We start from the raw sequence: 17444 nt of genomic DNA, 5'->3' as shown, positions 1-17444 counted from the left end.
GTTAATATATTTTTGTAATTTTAATTTAGATGGTAGTCTTAGAATTTTAGAGTAGTTTTGGAATAATTTTGAGTTTATTAATAAATATTTGTGTGCAATTTTGTAGACTCTTATTGAGAATTTTGGAGTATTGTGATTATTTGTAAGTTAAAGAGTAGTAGATAATTCTGAAAATTCTTTTATGTACATGTGAACTGTGTATGATTATGTTATAGATTTACTAATTTTTATTATACCATATTGAAATATATGTATGTATTATGACTTTTCTAATAAATGTTTTCATATGTTATTTTAATTTGTTAATATTTATTGCTATTAATTATTATTAATATTTAAATGTATTGATAGTTATTAATACATAAATTTTATTGTTATCTTATTTTTAATAATATAGAGGGCGTACTTATGATATAATATTATTTGCATATGACATTTGCATTGTGGCGCTAAGGATAGAAAAAGATTTGCATGGATATAAAATTACCACGTAATATGCCATCGCTCGGTACATAGTAGATAGCACTTGTCAATGCTCATTCTTTCGTGTTTTTCTTTGGCTAGAAATTCATTAGAGCTGTGAGACATGTGACACCTCCTTATTTTATTCGCAAAAGGAGGTGCTATGGTATGAACTTGAGCTTTATATTTTTGGCCAAATATATCTCCAGTTTTGGTGAGTTTGGAATAATGCAGTAAAATGGATTAGTTCCTAGTAAATTATGTGTTAGTATATGGCTCCAGTTAATGGTATAAGGATGGATGGTGATATAAGGGATAATGCATATTGCATTATACTGGAAAATGATGTTATTATATTGTTGAATTAAAAATAAAATTGAGTTAAATGTATAAATCTGTGATTTTTATACACAAATACATATATACACATATAATCAGATTTTTATTTGCCATATATGGTTTGTTTGTATAGGTTAGAATTTTAATAGTTACTGAAACGTTAGATCTCATCACTTGTATTAACATTTTCAGGTGAAGGATCTAATATGAATCAAGAAAAGACACTGATAGAGTGAACCATAAAGACTTCTATACTTCTTAAACACATGTTATATTATATTTTTATTTGCCACAACTACAAGACTTTAATAGTTTATTTCTTTATGTTAGAAAAATATTTTGAAATTATAACATGTTTGGAATGTTAGAAATACATATAAATTTTTAAATAAAGTATTTTTATTGCGTATATGGATATAATTACATGAGATGTTGCAGGAGAACTCTAGGATCAAGAGAAAATGGGAGAGAAAAGAAAATTAGGGGGAAAAAATAAAAGGAAAAGTCGGTTTACTTGTTTATATGAGAGAAGAAAATAGGGAAAAAATTGAAAAGAAAATAGGATATCGAGAGAAGCCCTCGGTGCACTGTGCAGAATCCAGGGACCGGGTATGCAGTGATGGGAGAGGAGAGAAGCGGGGGAGATATTGCTCTTGTTTGGGTTTCTGAAGTTTTTAAGAGGGAATTTAAAATTTTTCTTCCTCTGCCCTCGTAACCTCTGCTGCCAAAATGGAGGAGAAAAATATAATATCTTAGCTTATTTTGTATTTTCATATTATTCTTCTGAATCTCACATTACACGGGAAAATGATGGTCACTGGTACACTCTTATTAGATTATATCATATATCATGTCATAAAAAATTCATCTCCTCTCCTCGGCTTTTTTACCAAAATACGATAAATAGTAAAACTTTTTACCGAAATGCTACACTTTTAAAACTATTTACCAATATGCTACACTTAAAATCGTTCTTGGTAAGAACGATTTTGAAATTATACACAAGTCGTTCTTTGCGTGAACGATTTCAGAAATCGTTCTTGGCGTGAACGATTTCACTTTTAAATTTTTTCTTAAATCAAAAAGTGAAATCGTTCTTGGCGTGAACGATTTTAGAAATCGTTCACGCCAAGAACGATTTCACTCTTGCATGCAAAAATAAGAATCCCTGATGATGCTCCAGTAAGGCTATATAACATATATAGTAAATTTTACTTCATCTGACTTATATTGGATTAAAATTTGAAAACCCCAGTTTTTTTTAATTTTTTTTTCAAATAGAGCTTGATGAAATTTTCTATCATTTCCTCTTCTTTTTATCTATCTCATACCAAACAGTACGTAACAAAAAAAGTTATGTTTTGATTGTAAATTTTTAATTGTAGCAATTAAGTTGTAAGACTACATTATTATTACAGGCATAAAAGACCCATGCCCAATACTTGATTTCTTGTCAAACCGAACAAATACCACACGACAGGCTTTTTTACCAAAATACTACAAATTATAAAATTATACATCAATATGCTGCACTTTTAAAAGTATTTACTAATATATTACATTTAAAATCGGTCTTCAGGTGAATAATTTTTAAAGTCATTTATCTGGTGAACGACTTCTTCATAATCTGTCCTTGATGTGCATGAGGTGAATGAAAATCATTCTTCTAGTGAACAACTTCAAAACTTCATCTGCTGTTGAATGACTTCTCCCCTTCTCTCCTGATTAAAATGATTAGTATAATGATTTATCAATCATTTGAATGACAAAATCATGACTATATAATGAGAGAAAAATGTTATAATGATGTTAAAACTAATTGTGAAATAAGTATAAGATTAAAATAAAAAGTAATAAATAAAGTTTAAGTTTATAAAGAAAAAATTATCCACCTTACTGATAGTGACTTCCAGTACCACATCTTGGCCTTCTTCTCATACGTTGTGGGCGTTGTTGTTGTATGTCAATTTCTTGAGCTTCAAATGTTTCATTTGTTTGTGTAGTTGGCGTGTTCAAATCAAACCAGGGTGATTCATTTAAATGTATAGATTGTCGAGGAGTGACAAATGCTTCATTTGATGGTCCACCATGTTCAAAAGTAGAAGCATTGTATTCAGCTGAAAATAATGCAGGATTATCTAATAAAGTCATGAATGGTTGAAATTGAGAAGGATTGGCTGAGTTGGAAGGGGATGATAATGAGGGTGCCATGTAATGAGACTCAAGTTGTGTAGGATCGATAGAGATGAAGGGGGATGATGGTGACAGTGATATGTCAGAAGCCTGAGTAAAAATTGGAGGTTCCTGTTCCCTTGCATTTTCGTTTTCAATTATAGGTTGGGTAGACAAGTAACCACCTCGTCGCTTGCTTGGTCTATCACGAGGAATTTGTGGCCGAGGCAACTCAATTGTTGGTGGAGCAAGCTGAGGGTTTACATTAAAACGTTGTTCTCTAAGTGCAAGTAAAATGTTACGCTGGTCGCGAGCAACCCTATCTCGATAATCAACACAACTAGGGCATGTTGAACGAGAATTAATTGGCAGCAATTCAGACGCAGGGGGTGAACAAGAAAAAGTGAAATCGTTCTTGGTATGAACGATTTTTGAAATTGTTCACGCCAAGAACGATTTCACTTTTTCATTTAAAATTAAAAAAAAAAGTGAAATCGTTCACGCCAAGAACGACTTGTATGTAATTTGAAAATCGTTCTTGCCAAGAACAATTTTAAGTGTAGTATATTGGTAAATAGTTTTAAAAGTGCAGTATTTTGGTAAAAACTTTTACTGTTTATCGTATTTCGGTAAAAAAGCCCCTCTCCTCTCCCATTATCAATTCAAATAAGAAAATACTATTTTTAATCTTAAATATAAAAACTAATTGATTAATTTGAGTAAATTAATAAAATAAATTAAAATATTTATTTGTAACAAATAAATATTATTTTTTCTAAAATATTCTTATAAATCAAGTTTATTGATTAGAATTACTATTATTAAAAGGACTATCTTAAAAGAAAATAAATAAATATAAGAGACAAAATAGATTAAAATCTTATATTTAGAACTAAAATAAAAATTAAATAAAATCTTATATTAAAAATTAGAAATAATATTTAAATCTTTCTCCTTTCTTTCCTTCTTCTCCATTTAAATCTCCCTTTTGAGCCAAACACAAACAGAAAAGCAATGGATAAGGACAAGAGGACAGGGATACAGCACTAACGCCCAATGTATGGACCAGCATTACTGACCTTGGTGATGACTGTTATGGACTGGCCAACAGTGGTGAGAACGTGTTCTCTGTCCCGATTGCCTTTTATGCGCCTTTATTGTAATCTGTGTTGATGACTTGATGCCTTTGATGATGCCCCAACGTGCTAAGAGGGCCCCATGCTTAAAGCGAGAAGATTGTTATTTGATCATGAATTTCTTATCTGGCCTCTGATGCTTTTCTATAACGGGTGGCAGTATTGGAATGGGGTTCCATAAATGGATATGGAGCTTCATTTATCCCAGCTTTTAAGGCTCTTTTCCCCATATCAAGGCACCAACCTCTGTTACCAAAATGGCCTCCAGGTTACAATATACTCCCTCCGTTCCTTATTATAAGAGACGAATAACCGAATTACGTTGATCAAAAAAACAGTTAAAATTAGTTAAGAACAATCAATGTGTAAAAAGTATAATTTCCCAAAAATACCCTCATTAATAAGGAGAGAGAACATGAGAGAGAATAATAGTAAATTATTAAAAGAAAGAGAAGTGGGAAGGAGAGAGAGTGTGAGTTAGAGACAATAAATATGGGTAAAATAGGAAATCAACACAAAAAAGTAGAGACAACTTTTAAGTGTCTCTTATATATAGGAACATGTCATAAGCATCAAATGTCTCTTATAATAAGGAACGGAGGGAGTAGTAAAGTTTAGATGAGTTGGATCTGAGAGCTTATTAGAATCAGGATATGCCTTCAGACTCAAAGAATGTTTATAGAGGTATTTACAGATCGTCCACCAACAAGGTCCTCACATCGGCAGCAGGATTCGAACTCATGACTTTATGGATTATGAACCGACTCCTTATCAACTGGATCAACTCTTATTGGTTCCAGGTTACAATATTTATTCCCATTAGCCGAATCTTGTCTCAGAAACAACGCCACATGCTTATCTCGGTAAGCATCAAATTCAATCCCACATACTATTTTTAGTTTTTAATATAAGAATTCGTTTGATTTTTATTTTAATCCTAAATATAAAATCTCAATTCATTTTATCTCTCATATTTATTCTTTTTTTTTTCAAGTGTAATCCTTGTAACAATAGACAATGCCTATTTATTACAAATAACTAACTTAATTAGTTTTTTTAATCTACTCAAATTGGTCAACTAGCTCTTATATTAAGAACTGAAAGTAGTACTTTTTTTTGTGTGACAAAACTCCCTTCAAAATATTTATTTTTTAGAGATTATATTATACTCCTTTGGTCCTTAATATAGGACCTAATTGTTGAGTTGATTTTAATCCTAAATATAAGACATAATTCTCATATTTATTAATTTTTCCTAAATTACCCCTATGGATTCTTCCTCAATCATAATCAAGTAGAAGAGAAAGGGAGGATATTAAGAAAAATAATTATAAGTTTAAGAAAAACATGTCATATTTCTTATAATTAATTAACTTATCTAACTTCTTTAATATAATCAAATTAGTTAAATATGTCTTATAATAAGGATAAAAAAAGTATATACGAAAGATTAGTGATAAACAGAAGTATATGTGAGAAACAATTAAAATTAAAAAAAATGAAAAAAAAGTTCTCGAAAACTAAAGAATCATTCAACACGGCCAAACCGCTGGTGCATTACAGACGCATCACATTCACTGTCAACCTGCCTAAGTTGAGTGTTCAAAGAAGAGTGTGTTTCGGTGAAATCAAATCAAGTTTTAAAAATAATTTTGTAACATATGAAATAACTACACCAAAAGTTGTTTCGATAAAAACTAAACCATATTTTTAAAAGTAATTTTATGATATACGAAATATGTATATAAAAAAAGTTTTATTTCGACTCATAAAAGTGTTTTTAGAAAGTATTTTTGAAAGAAACCAAATACCCCTAAAAAATTTTTTCTCAATTTGCGTAAAAACCTTTTATTTTTTTAAAAGTGTTTCGATGGTTTCCAAACACCCGGGAAATTTATATCAATTGATAGCACGCGTCCTGTTTGATGTCATTTGATGGCCAACGTGTGTCAGGAGCTGTCTCCTATTTTTTGTAGCCAAATGTGATAAATGGGCCTATTATCTGCGGCTAGAATTTGCCCTTCCAAAATTGGCTTGCAGTATATAAATTAGAGAAAATAACAAAGAAAGATTCCTGAATTATCAAAATTACACATGGATTACCTGAATAAATAAAATTACTATAAAGGATCTAGTTTCATATTGCAAATATGAAATCTTAGTAAAATGTCTGAAATGCCCCTAGTCAAGTTGTGATTTGATCTACTGAAGTTGTCATTCGCTAAAGTAAACTTATTATTTCCCATAGTCAACTTGTCATTTAGCATATATTCAATCAAATTGTGATTTGGTTTACTGAAATTGTCATTCGTTAAAGTGAATTTGTCATTTCCTATAGTCAACTTGTTATTTGACTGAGTGGTATTTCAGATATTTTATCAAGATTTCATATTTGCTATATAAGACTGAGTCTTTTATAGTAATTTTGCCTATTCAAGTGATCTCTGTGTAATTTTGATAATTTAAAGGTTTTTATTGGTGATTTTCTCTATAAATTCCATCAAGCCAAGGTCAGTCTCAATCTTCGGCTATGATGAACTTTTAGCCTGAACGGAGTGTGTGGTAAGTTATAAAAATACTTTTGAAAAATATTTTTATATAAATCAAAACAAATTTCTCTGCGTATTTAATTCGTATACCGTGAACCGTAAACTATAATTTTGTTTTCATTCAAATACCTTCCCACGCCACATGCTTCTCTTGATGAGTATCAAATTTGATCGCATGTGCTTTTTTCGACAGAGCGCCCTTCACAGCATTGATTTTCTAGAGATTATATATACAAAAGATAACTGAGAGACAGAAGTATATGTGAGAAACAATTAAAATTAAAAATAATGAAAAAAAATTCAAGTTTCTCGACAGCTAATTAATCATTCAACATAGCCAAACCACTGGTGCAGTACAGAAGCATCACATTCACTTTTAAACTACCTAAGTTGAGTGTTTAGAGAAATTGATATTGAAGATTTATATGACATATCAATTGATCGCACGTGTCCTGTTTGATGCCATTTGATGGCCAACGTGTGTCACGAGTTGTCTACTATTTTTGTAACCAAATGTGGTAAGTGGGCCTATTATCTGCGGCTAGAATTTGCCCTTCCAAAACTGGTTTGCAGTATATAAATTGCATCAAGCCAAGGCCAGTCTCAATCTTCGGCTATTTTCCCCCCAAAAGAGAGCACTTGATTTTAGACATGGGCAAGCCACTACTGTGGTATAATGGGAGACTCTTCCTGCTTCTCCTGTTTATGCCAGCAGTTCTGGGCTGGGGAGATGAAGGCCACTATGCACTTTGTAAATTAGCAGAGGTGAGCTTAATCTTCGTTTTTTCCCCCAAATGTAGCCTCAAAGCGGTGAAGTTTTTAAGTTTTTATTTACTCAGAGATTTGGGTACTAAAGAGATGTTTCTGGTGTTTTGAAGGCATACCTTAGTGAAGATGCGTTGTTTGCTGTGAAAAAATTGCTTCCTGCTTCTGCTGAAGGTGATCTTGCTTCACTTTGCACTTGGGCTGATGACATTAAACGTCAGCCTGACTATCGCTGGAGTGCTGCTTTACATTTTGCTGACACCCCTGATTACAAGTGTAACTATGAATACTGCAGTAAGATCTGGTGTCTCCTTTATTTTTGACAGTGTTGCTTTGGTTTTATGACTCATTTAGACTGCTTTAATGATAATGAACTTCTCAAATAACTTAAGGGTACATTTTATTATACTTATAGGAGACTGCCATGATTTTTATGGAAATAAAGATCAATGTGTCACCGGAGCAATATACAACTATACAACGCAGCTCCGATCAACTTATGCAGGCAAAAATTCTGTTTTGAAATGTAAGCACTTATGGGAGGTGGATTTTTAACTTGCTCATCCGGTAAACAGATAGTTTATCTTACGTGCACTGTTCTTCCTTTCTCAATTACAGACAATTTGACTGAGGCACTCTTGTTCTTGTCACATTTTGTTGGGGATGCTCATCAGGTTTGTTCTTCTTTGCCCTTTTGACAGCTGAGGACTTCAAGCCACTTTCTTCTGCAGACAATTCAAACATGGTTTAATTGGAACTCTAATGAACAACGTAATATACCCGTATTATTTATGTTATCTTACCATATTTGTTCTACAATCAAGCTTGTCCTTCCACTGCCTGCCTCTGGGCATCATCAGAGTGTAATCTGGTCTAAGAATGTCAAAAATATTTGATAAGCAAAACCCTCTGGTTGGCATTTCACAGGTTTACATTTTACTGTATTAGTTGACCTATTTGGTGGATGCGTTCAAAAAATGACAGCTTCGAACCCTGCAAAATAGATTGTACATGAAATAGAAGGAAATTAAATGGTTACATAGTTCAGTTTCTTTTGGCTGTATTCTTGCTTATTTCCTATCTCAATGTACAAATTACACATATGGTTAACAACGTAATATACTTTCATTTGCTTATTATTGTCAACCAAACTTCTGATTTAAAGGATATCCTGTTTCCCATTTTCTTCTGCAGCCCTTACACCTTGGTTTCATTGGAGACTTCGGAGGGAACACAATGAAACTTCATTGGTACGACAATCAAACAAATCTTCATAAAGTAAGTGTCAGTTTATTTCTGGCCAAAAAAAAAATTGTTAGTTTATTGTCTTGATATATGGATTAGAATGTGATGAAAAATAGTTGTGGATCTAGCTTGTTGTAGGTCAAGTACCAATAGTGAAAGATTCATGATTCATCTGCTTTTGAACTTGAGTGTTAATCACACGGCCATCAAGCTCTCTTCTCATTCTTTTGCTTTTTTTATCAGTTGATCATAAGGATTGAGCAGTCTGTTTTCTTGTTAATGCTACAGAAATTCAGTAAATTTGGCTTTTCATCCAGGTATGGGATGACATGATTATTGGTTCTGCTATGGGAAGGTTCTACAACTCAGATCTTTCAACTATGATACAAGCCATTCTGGCGAACATGAAAGTAAGTATTATGCTCTATAGTTTCTGGCATTTTTTAGAACAGCTTAAGAAACGTGATAATGCTCTATCAAAGGCTGCAAGATATTTGTGAATCTTTAACCCATTTTTCCTAAATGATTTGATATGCCTGTCTGCAATGTACGGATTCATTTCTATCTCTTTCCCCTTCTGAGTTTATCAGGACGTGGATTTACTTTTGATAGAGAGAACAGTATCTTAAAACAGTATTGACATTTCTGGCCTTTTCTCACTGTAACGTCAAAATCTTTCAATTTCAGTATCCTTCAGCTCCCCCCCCCCCAAAAAAAAAAAGCCCAATCTTACTTTATTCCTTTGCAGAATGTAGCATTTGATTTTCATTTTTAGACTTCTTTCTTTTCAGACTTATGTGCCAAATATAGTCTATAAGAAATATCGAGTATCTTGTTATGCAAGTTCTTTCAAATTGAAGTTTATCACCATGATAATACTTCGCTTTCACTTGTATGTTCTCATGAATAGCGTAGGACTGACTTTCACTTTGACTTGCTTTCTGCAGGATGTTTGGTCCAACGATGTAGCGACTTGGCAAAAATGTGCACATAACATCACTGCTTGTACCGAACGGTATATATAATTTCCATTATAGATATTATGTGTCCATTCAGAAGATTTCATTGCCTTGTCTCATAACTAACTCAAGGACTACATTAATTAAATTATCTGCTGCATTTTTGTTTACTTCAACAGTTAAAGGCTATGCTCTACCCTTTACTGCTAGATAATCCTCAAAGAGATAGAAGATATTCATTTCTATAGATTAGGAAATGTGTTAAGAAATTTTTCATCTTGTAACTTGGTTGCTAATAACTATGAATCAGGTATGCTTCTGAAAGCGTTAGTTTAGCATGCAATTTTGCATACACGAATGTCACAGCAGGAGGCACTTTGGGAGGTATTTCCACTTCCTCACCTATATATTCGTCATGTTCTGACCTTTTGGGTGAACTGGTTCTTCTTAACAAGCTCTCACTTGTTGTATATTTGATAATGTAGATGAGTATTTCCTTTCTCGGCTTCCTATAGTGGAGAAAAGACTGGCTCAAGGTGGTGTGCGCTTGGCTGCAACCTTAAACAGCATCTTTGTTCCTCACACAAGAATTGCTCAAGCTTAAAGCAAAATATGCATATGGCAGTTCTTATTGTATCAACTAATGAGTATTAGAGTCCTCTAGTTTGGTTTTGTCATTTGTGTGTGAAACTGCGTCTGCGAATTTATGTGGGTTGAATGCTTGTAGTCAGAAATTAGTGTTCGCAGTGTGATTCGGTAAATTGGTTAAGAGTTCAGTATGCTATATAATATAGAGTGGAGAAGAGTGTAGTTGGATGTCTGAAAATGTTGGGACAAGCCTAATTATTATGTACGTGTGTTTTAAGTGTTTCTCTTCTGTTCATGGTATCTTTTTCAAAAGAGTTGATGATGTGGGTTTCAATTATTTATTAATTATTATTCTTCAAGAGCATTATTGAGGACACACTAATTACAACCATGAATGTCATTTGAAAACCTCTGTAAATCTTTGTTGGTAACTTATTTAGCCAATTAATTATCATTAATTTCTATCTAAATAAATTTTCATAACGAATTAAGATTTATTGAGTTGCATTTTCAAATACATATATATATATATATATATGTATTTTAATAAGGTATATTCTATTAAGTTAGTTAATACTCCTCCGGTCCTTATTATAAGACCCAATTTGACTTTTCATTTGGTCCTAATTATAAGACCCAATCCATTTTCTCTTTTATATTTATGCATTTTTTTCCAAGATAATCCTTCTAATAATGATAGTTTTAGCTAATACACTTAATTAGCAAGGATATTTTAGGAATAGCAACACTTATTTATTATAAATAACCAACTTAACTTACTTTCTTAATCTCCTCAAATAAGTCAATTGGGTCTTATAATTAGGACCGGAGGAGTATTATTTTGAAGATTTTTTAATCGTTCAATGATTTTTCTTAAGGAAGAAAATGAGGTAAGAGTAATAATTAGTGACACCCTCAAATCTTCCTCTAAAACACGTAAATTTTGGGGGGAATGATGTGTGTATACACACACTACATTTATTACTAAAGCTAGGAAAAATTAATTACATTAGTTATTTATAGTAAATATGTATTGACTTTTTAAAATTATTATTATTTAATTATGTACAATAAAATTATACTTGGATAAAAATATCTTATAATCAACATAAACATTTTTTAGAATACATTATAAATTTAAAAAATAAAATAGGTTGAGGTTTTATATTTAATACTATCAACTATTTTTTATATTTAAGACAGAAGGTAATATATTTCAAGTAAGAAATGATAAGAAAATTAATTACCTACAAGGCTCAATTACTAGTAAATATCCAAGTTTGATCTGTAAATATAAGTTTGACTTATAAATATGATGGAAAAATAATTAACTTTTATTTGGAACTTACTTGTAGAAACAAATATAGAAAGGATATGTACGAATAATTTCCCAGTCTCCGAGTCCGATTTCCCACTACTGCGTCAGATACAATCATGATCAAATTTTAAGAAACTACTTACGTCGATCAAGCTTTATCACCAGATCTTCTCTTCCCTCTACATTCCATTCTGCGATTAGCAGAAACCCTTTGATTGTATTTCTCTGTTGCGCAGTATATGGTGTTGTCTGAACTAAGCCATTATTTTATTTTGCTTTTGAAAAGGAGTACTTTTCCCCGATTACCGTTCATTTGTATGATATGGGAGGGCCACTGCTGTTGTGGAATGGGGGACTGTTCACGCTTCTGTTGTTGATGCCAGGGGTTTTGTGTTGGGGAAATGAAGGCCACTATGCGATTTGTAAAATAGCAGAGGTGAGCTTAATCTTCCATTCTTTTGGTTCTGTAGTGGTGAAATTTTACAATTTTATCAATCATTTTTTGGTTCTAGAAATTCTAAAGATGATTGGAAAGGGACTAGGATATACTGAAGATATGGACTTGAGATATTATTGAGTGCTGATTTTTTAGATAAATTTCGTGTGGATGGGTCATTTTATAAGAATTTCCGGAATTTGGGATACTAAAAAGAGATCTTCCGGTGTTTTGAAGGAGTATCTTAGTGAAGATGCTCTATTTGCAGTGAAACAGTTGCTCCCTGATTCTGCTGAAGGCGATTTTGCTGCAGTTTGCCCTTGGGCTGATACGGTTCGGTTTCATTATCACTGGAGTAGTCCTTTACATTATGTTGACACCCCGGATTTCAAATGCAACTATAAATACTGCAGTAAGTTAGGACCTTTAATTCTTTATCTCGTTTGAAAGTTTTTATTCTACTTTGTTATTCATTTGAACCGCTTAATGGTAATGAGCTTCTCAAATACCTGACGGTGTCATAATTCTTACAGGAGACTGCCATGATTCTTATGGACATAAAGATAGATGTGTCACCGGAGCAATATACAACTATACAATGCAACTCAAATCAGCTTATGTCGGCAATACTTCAGATTTAAGATGTAAGCACCTGTGGAGGACGATTCTTAACTTGCTCATTGAATAATCCGATAGTTTCTTTGCATTTACTGTTCTTCCTCTCTCAACTACAGACAATTTGACCGAGGCACTTATGTTCTTGTCACATTTTGTTGGAGATGTTCATCAGGTTTGATTTCCTTAGCGCTTTTGACTGCTGAGTACTTCAACTCGTATTCAATAAATAAACAATTCAAAAATGGATTAATGGAACTCTAATGAACAACATAATATACTTGTTTTAAAGATTATGTATATTATCTTACCAGACTTGTTTTGTAGCTGGGTTTGTCCCTCCGTTTGGGCATCATCATATTGCCATATTGGAATCTGATATAAGAATGCCAAAAATATTTGATAAACAAAACCCCTTAGTCAGCACTTTATACTTTACTCTGAGTTTACCTATTTGGTAGATGAGTTAAAAAATGACAGCTTTCAACCCTGCAAAGTATATTATACATGAAATGGAAGGAAATTTATGGGTACCATAGTTCAGTGTCTTTTGGCTGGATTGTTGTTTATTCCTCAACGTCCAAATTACTTGCAAATTGTTAAAAATATAATTTACTTTGATTGGCCTATCCTTGTCAGTTGTCACCCAAACTTCTGCTCTAAAGGATGTACTGTTTTCCCATTTTCTGCTGCAGCCCTTACATGTTGGTTTCACTGGAGACCTAGGCGGCAACACAATAATAGTTCGTTGGTACCGCAGGAAAACAAATCTTCATCATGTAAGTGTTAGTTTGTTATCTTGCTATGTCAGTGCTTTGGGATTTTATTTACCTATTTAATGAATGTGAGCAAAATGAGTTGGAAAAAAGTTGTGGATCCAAGTTTTGTAGCTCAAGTATCTGTAGTGAATGATTCATCTGCTTTTGAACTAGCATGTCAATTACTTTTCCATCAAGCTCTCTTCTGATTCTTCACCTTTTTGATCTGTTGGTCATTAGGATTGAGTGGTCCGCTTTCTTGTTAGTCATTAATGCTGCAAATTCAGTAAATTTGATTTTGGTCCAGGTATGGGATACCATGATTATTGATTCTGCTCTGAAAAAATTCTATAACTCAGATCTTTCAACTATGATACAAGCCATCCAGACGAACATTACAGTAAGTTTTATGCTCTATATTGTGTGCATTTATTACAACAGCTTAAGAATGTGATAACTTTCTACCTAAAGACTGCATGCTATTGGGGATCCTTTTCACTCTGCTAATTTTATTAATCCATTATTCCTAAATGACTCATGGTGTCAGATTTTTCAGATGTAGAGCATCTTTGCTTTAGTTCTTTAAGTCCGCAAGTGCTTATATGCAGTATATGGATTGCTTTCTTTTTAACCCCCCCCGGGGGGCGTGTTTCTGAGTGTGACTTTACTAATACTTAGAAATTTATCCTAAAACAATATGGCTGTTCCTGATCTTTTTGCCATTGTAATCTCAAAATCTTTCAATTTCTATATCCCTCAGCTAAAAATAGAAAAGGGAGCCCAAGTTGCACTATGTTATTTTGCAGAATGCAGCCTATGCAGCATTTCATTTTGAACTTCCTTTTTATTTGCAGAAATTTGTGCCAACTATATACTAGAATTAGCAGTATATACACTATTGGTGGAGGACGTGGGGAAGGGAGGGAGAAGGTAGAAAGATTTTTTTTTTTTGGGCTGATGATGGTGAAATATTCTCAATATTATTCAGTTCATCAAATGATCTACCATGCAAATAACCCTAATGCTCTTTATAGAAACATAAGTATTAAAATAATAACAACTTAAACCTAAATAGAACAAGGTAAAACCTAACTTCAATTTACGTCAAAGAAAACATAAAAAGGAACAGTCTAAAAGAACCTGATAGGAAGCAAAATAAAGCCATAATAAAAAAATTACTAAAAATACTAAATAAATCCCTCCACATGTCCTAAAATACTAAATATCCTAAACAATCTAAGTGAATTTCATGTTTTATTACCATGATTATATTTTGCCTCGACTTGTAAGTGCTCTTAAACAGCTAGAGACTGACTATTATTCTTACTCGCTTTCTGAAGGATGCTTGGTTCAGTGATATGTCAACTTGGGGACACTGTGCACATAACTACACTGCTTGTCCTGATCGGTATATACACTATAATTTCCATTCAACTTTTCTTGTCTCTTTTTCCCTATGAATGCTTATTGCGTTACACTTTCACAATGGTAATATGTTTGTTATGTTTTGTATTGCCACCCTGCTATAGATATTTTCATATGCACTTTATTATGTGAATTTGTATTGATAGATATTATGTACCGATGGAAGGTAGCCTTGGATGCATTATTTTTGCTCATTCAGCAGCATTGATACATATAGAGTCCCTAGGTTTGATCACAACCTGATCACTCCCTATAAAAGGCCTAAAAACAAGGGATCCTAATAATTGAAAATAAAACAGAATATTTCCTTATAAATAAAATATAAGGAAGTTAATAAATATCTATAAACATCATAAAGAAAAAGAACTTTAAGTAAAGCCCGAAAAGAAAAGCCCATTCCCAACATGTACTCATTCAATAGATTTTATTGCCTCAACTATCTGCTGCATTTTTCTTTACTTGAGCAGTTGAAACTTCAAACCTATAGTCTACTCATGAGCTGGGAGATTGACAAGATTATGGGAGTTATATATTTCTATATATCATTCTAATTTTAATTGATGACCCTGAAGTGATGGAAAGAAGATGTTTGTTTCTGTATAGATTCGCAAGCATATGAGGTATTTTTTACATCCTGTAACTTGGTTAATAAACTATCAATCAGGTACGCTTCTGAGAGTGTTAGTTTAGCATGCAAGTTTGCTTACAGGAATGCCACGCCGGGAAGCACTTTGGAAGGTATTTCCGCTTTCTTACCTATCTACTCTACATCACAAACAATGGCAGATTCCTTAGCCGGAAAGCTTTTCCCCTTGTGGGATATGCTTGTTTTCTTATCTTCTTTGTGAGTTTAATCTCGTGCATGTTAAGTGAGTTTTCTTGAAATGTACACGCATTAATAGGTGTGTTCCCTGGCAAAATATAGCAGTATGCTTAATGTATATTATTAATAATTGATTTGGCTTATGAGTAAGAACCTCGGATGGACCTGCACCTCAAAAGGTGAAGCCTCAAGTCCATATAAACCTCATGCTGAAATTTCGAAACTTTATGAATGGGAATCCAAGTCCCATGCCTTGCAGTCGTGTTTGTACATTCTGCTGTTTCCTTTTAATCTGTTTTGGGTAAAACGAGTCTACTTGAGAAATCTTCTCATATCTTGATAAACTCTGATATGTCATTGTATCTGATTGCGTAGATGAGTACTTCCTTTCTCGGCTTCCTATAGTGGAGAAAAGACTGGCTCAGAGTGGGGTGCGGTTGGCTGCAACCCTAAACCGTATATTTGCTCCTCAGGCCAGAATTGCTCAAGCTTAAAGATAAATATGGATATTGGCATTTATTTGTGTATTAGGCAAATTAGAGACCGGGAACAAGCTTTTTTCTATCAAGTGAAATCGGTTACATGAATTATGTAATACCAGTGTCTTCCATCAACAAAACTAAAAATGTTTGTATATATTATTCACTATTGAATTATGTAAATCAGATACCAATAGTGTCAAATGCTTTTATGTTTCTTCTTTGCTTGCCAAATGCCAACTCTTTGATACAAAACCTAAAGGAATTAATTGCTGACCTACAAATTCAGTTGAGTGTAAGGAAAAGTGGATATAATTGCCCAGTGGATATGCCACAATATGCTCACCTTGCTTGTGCTTAATGTCAAACTGTGTTAAGAATACTCAAGTATAGGCAAGTATTTGAAACTTGCACTCAATGAAGACGTGTTTCGGATGTTCATCGGCTCACTGAAATGAAATAACTGAAGCAACTGTAAGTGATCCTAACTGGCTTGTCCCGTCCGTAATGTCCTTATTTCTGTTTAGTTAAGAAGAAACAGTTAGCTTTAATAGATTATTTTTTGCACACGTTGATTTCTAAGAGGGTGTTTGGGTGATTACCCAAACTATGGTTTAGGGACCCAAACCATGGTTTGGGAAAAAATTACCCAAACACCATAGAAAAAACCAAAACCATGGTTTTGGCCCAGAAACCATGGTTTTGGCAGAAGCAGAAATTTTCTGCTTTTGGAGGAAAAAGAAAGAGTGTAAGAACTTATGGGATAAATGTCTTGTTGTTTTTAGAATAAAATAATATTTTTCTGTTGGTAAAAATTATTCATTTTTTACAAATTTTTTTTAATCTCATAATTTATAAATATATATACACATATTAATTATTTATTAATTATATTATCTTATATATTATTAATTATGTTAGTAAAAATTATTTTGTTAACAATTTTATTCTTTCAAATTAAAATATATTATAAAATCTATCTTTTATATAATTATCATATTAACTTATGTCTATTTTAGTAATTTGCACATGTAAAAAGTGTTTCTGGTAACAACTATCTAAACACTCTCACTTTTCAGAATCACTTTTTCACAAAATCTATTATTCAAAAAATCTATTCTCCCCAAAACCTATTCTCCAGAAGCTATTCTCCAAACCATGGTTTGATTACATCCAAACACCCCCTAAGTAGGCCTTGTTGGTAGGATATATCTTCATTTTAAATTTAAAGTTGATTTTTTCCCTCCAATGTTCAATATGATTATTGTCGAATTTGACAACTGGGTTTCAAATTGAAAGGGAATTTTTAGCTTGCTACTGTTGAAATGACTGGGCTTTTTTACAGTTTTTAGTTCGGATAATTTTTTAGGGATTT

At 32.7% G+C, this 17444-nt stretch overlaps 2 protein-coding genes across 2 annotated transcripts; both read left to right on the top strand.

Moving 5' to 3' along the window:
- The first annotated feature begins 7292 nt into the window (after positions 1 to 7292).
- LOC114744685 (endonuclease 3) lies at positions 7293 to 10497 on the top strand. Its single transcript, XM_028932855.1, has 9 exons — positions 7293 to 7423; positions 7537 to 7717; positions 7839 to 7949; positions 8042 to 8097; positions 8618 to 8701; positions 8986 to 9078; positions 9616 to 9683; positions 9938 to 10011; positions 10113 to 10497. The coding sequence occupies exons 1-9, from the start codon at positions 7310 to 7312 to the stop codon at positions 10229 to 10231; spliced, it is 900 nt and encodes a 299-aa protein (XP_028788688.1). The 5' UTR covers positions 7293 to 7309; the 3' UTR covers positions 10232 to 10497.
- Positions 10498 to 11666: 1169 nt separating this feature from the next.
- On the top strand, positions 11667 to 16287 carry LOC114744686 (endonuclease 4-like). The gene is made up of 9 exons (XM_028932856.1): positions 11667 to 11969; positions 12207 to 12381; positions 12503 to 12613; positions 12704 to 12759; positions 13280 to 13363; positions 13650 to 13742; positions 14683 to 14750; positions 15432 to 15505; positions 15966 to 16287. Exons 1-9 carry the CDS (start codon positions 11856 to 11858, stop codon positions 16082 to 16084), a joined length of 894 nt encoding a protein of 297 aa, XP_028788689.1. The 5' UTR covers positions 11667 to 11855; the 3' UTR covers positions 16085 to 16287.
- The last annotated feature ends 1157 nt before the right edge of the window (positions 16288 to 17444 follow it).

Source organism: Neltuma alba, unplaced genomic scaffold (genome assembly GCF_004799145.2).
Source record: "Neltuma alba isolate B1F8T4 unplaced genomic scaffold, ASM479914v2 tig00004432_pilon, whole genome shotgun sequence".
Taxonomy (NCBI): Eukaryota; Viridiplantae; Streptophyta; class Magnoliopsida; order Fabales; family Fabaceae; genus Neltuma; species Neltuma alba.
The sequence above is the reverse complement of the archived record's forward strand: the minus strand, read 5'-3'. Positions and strand labels throughout refer to the sequence as shown.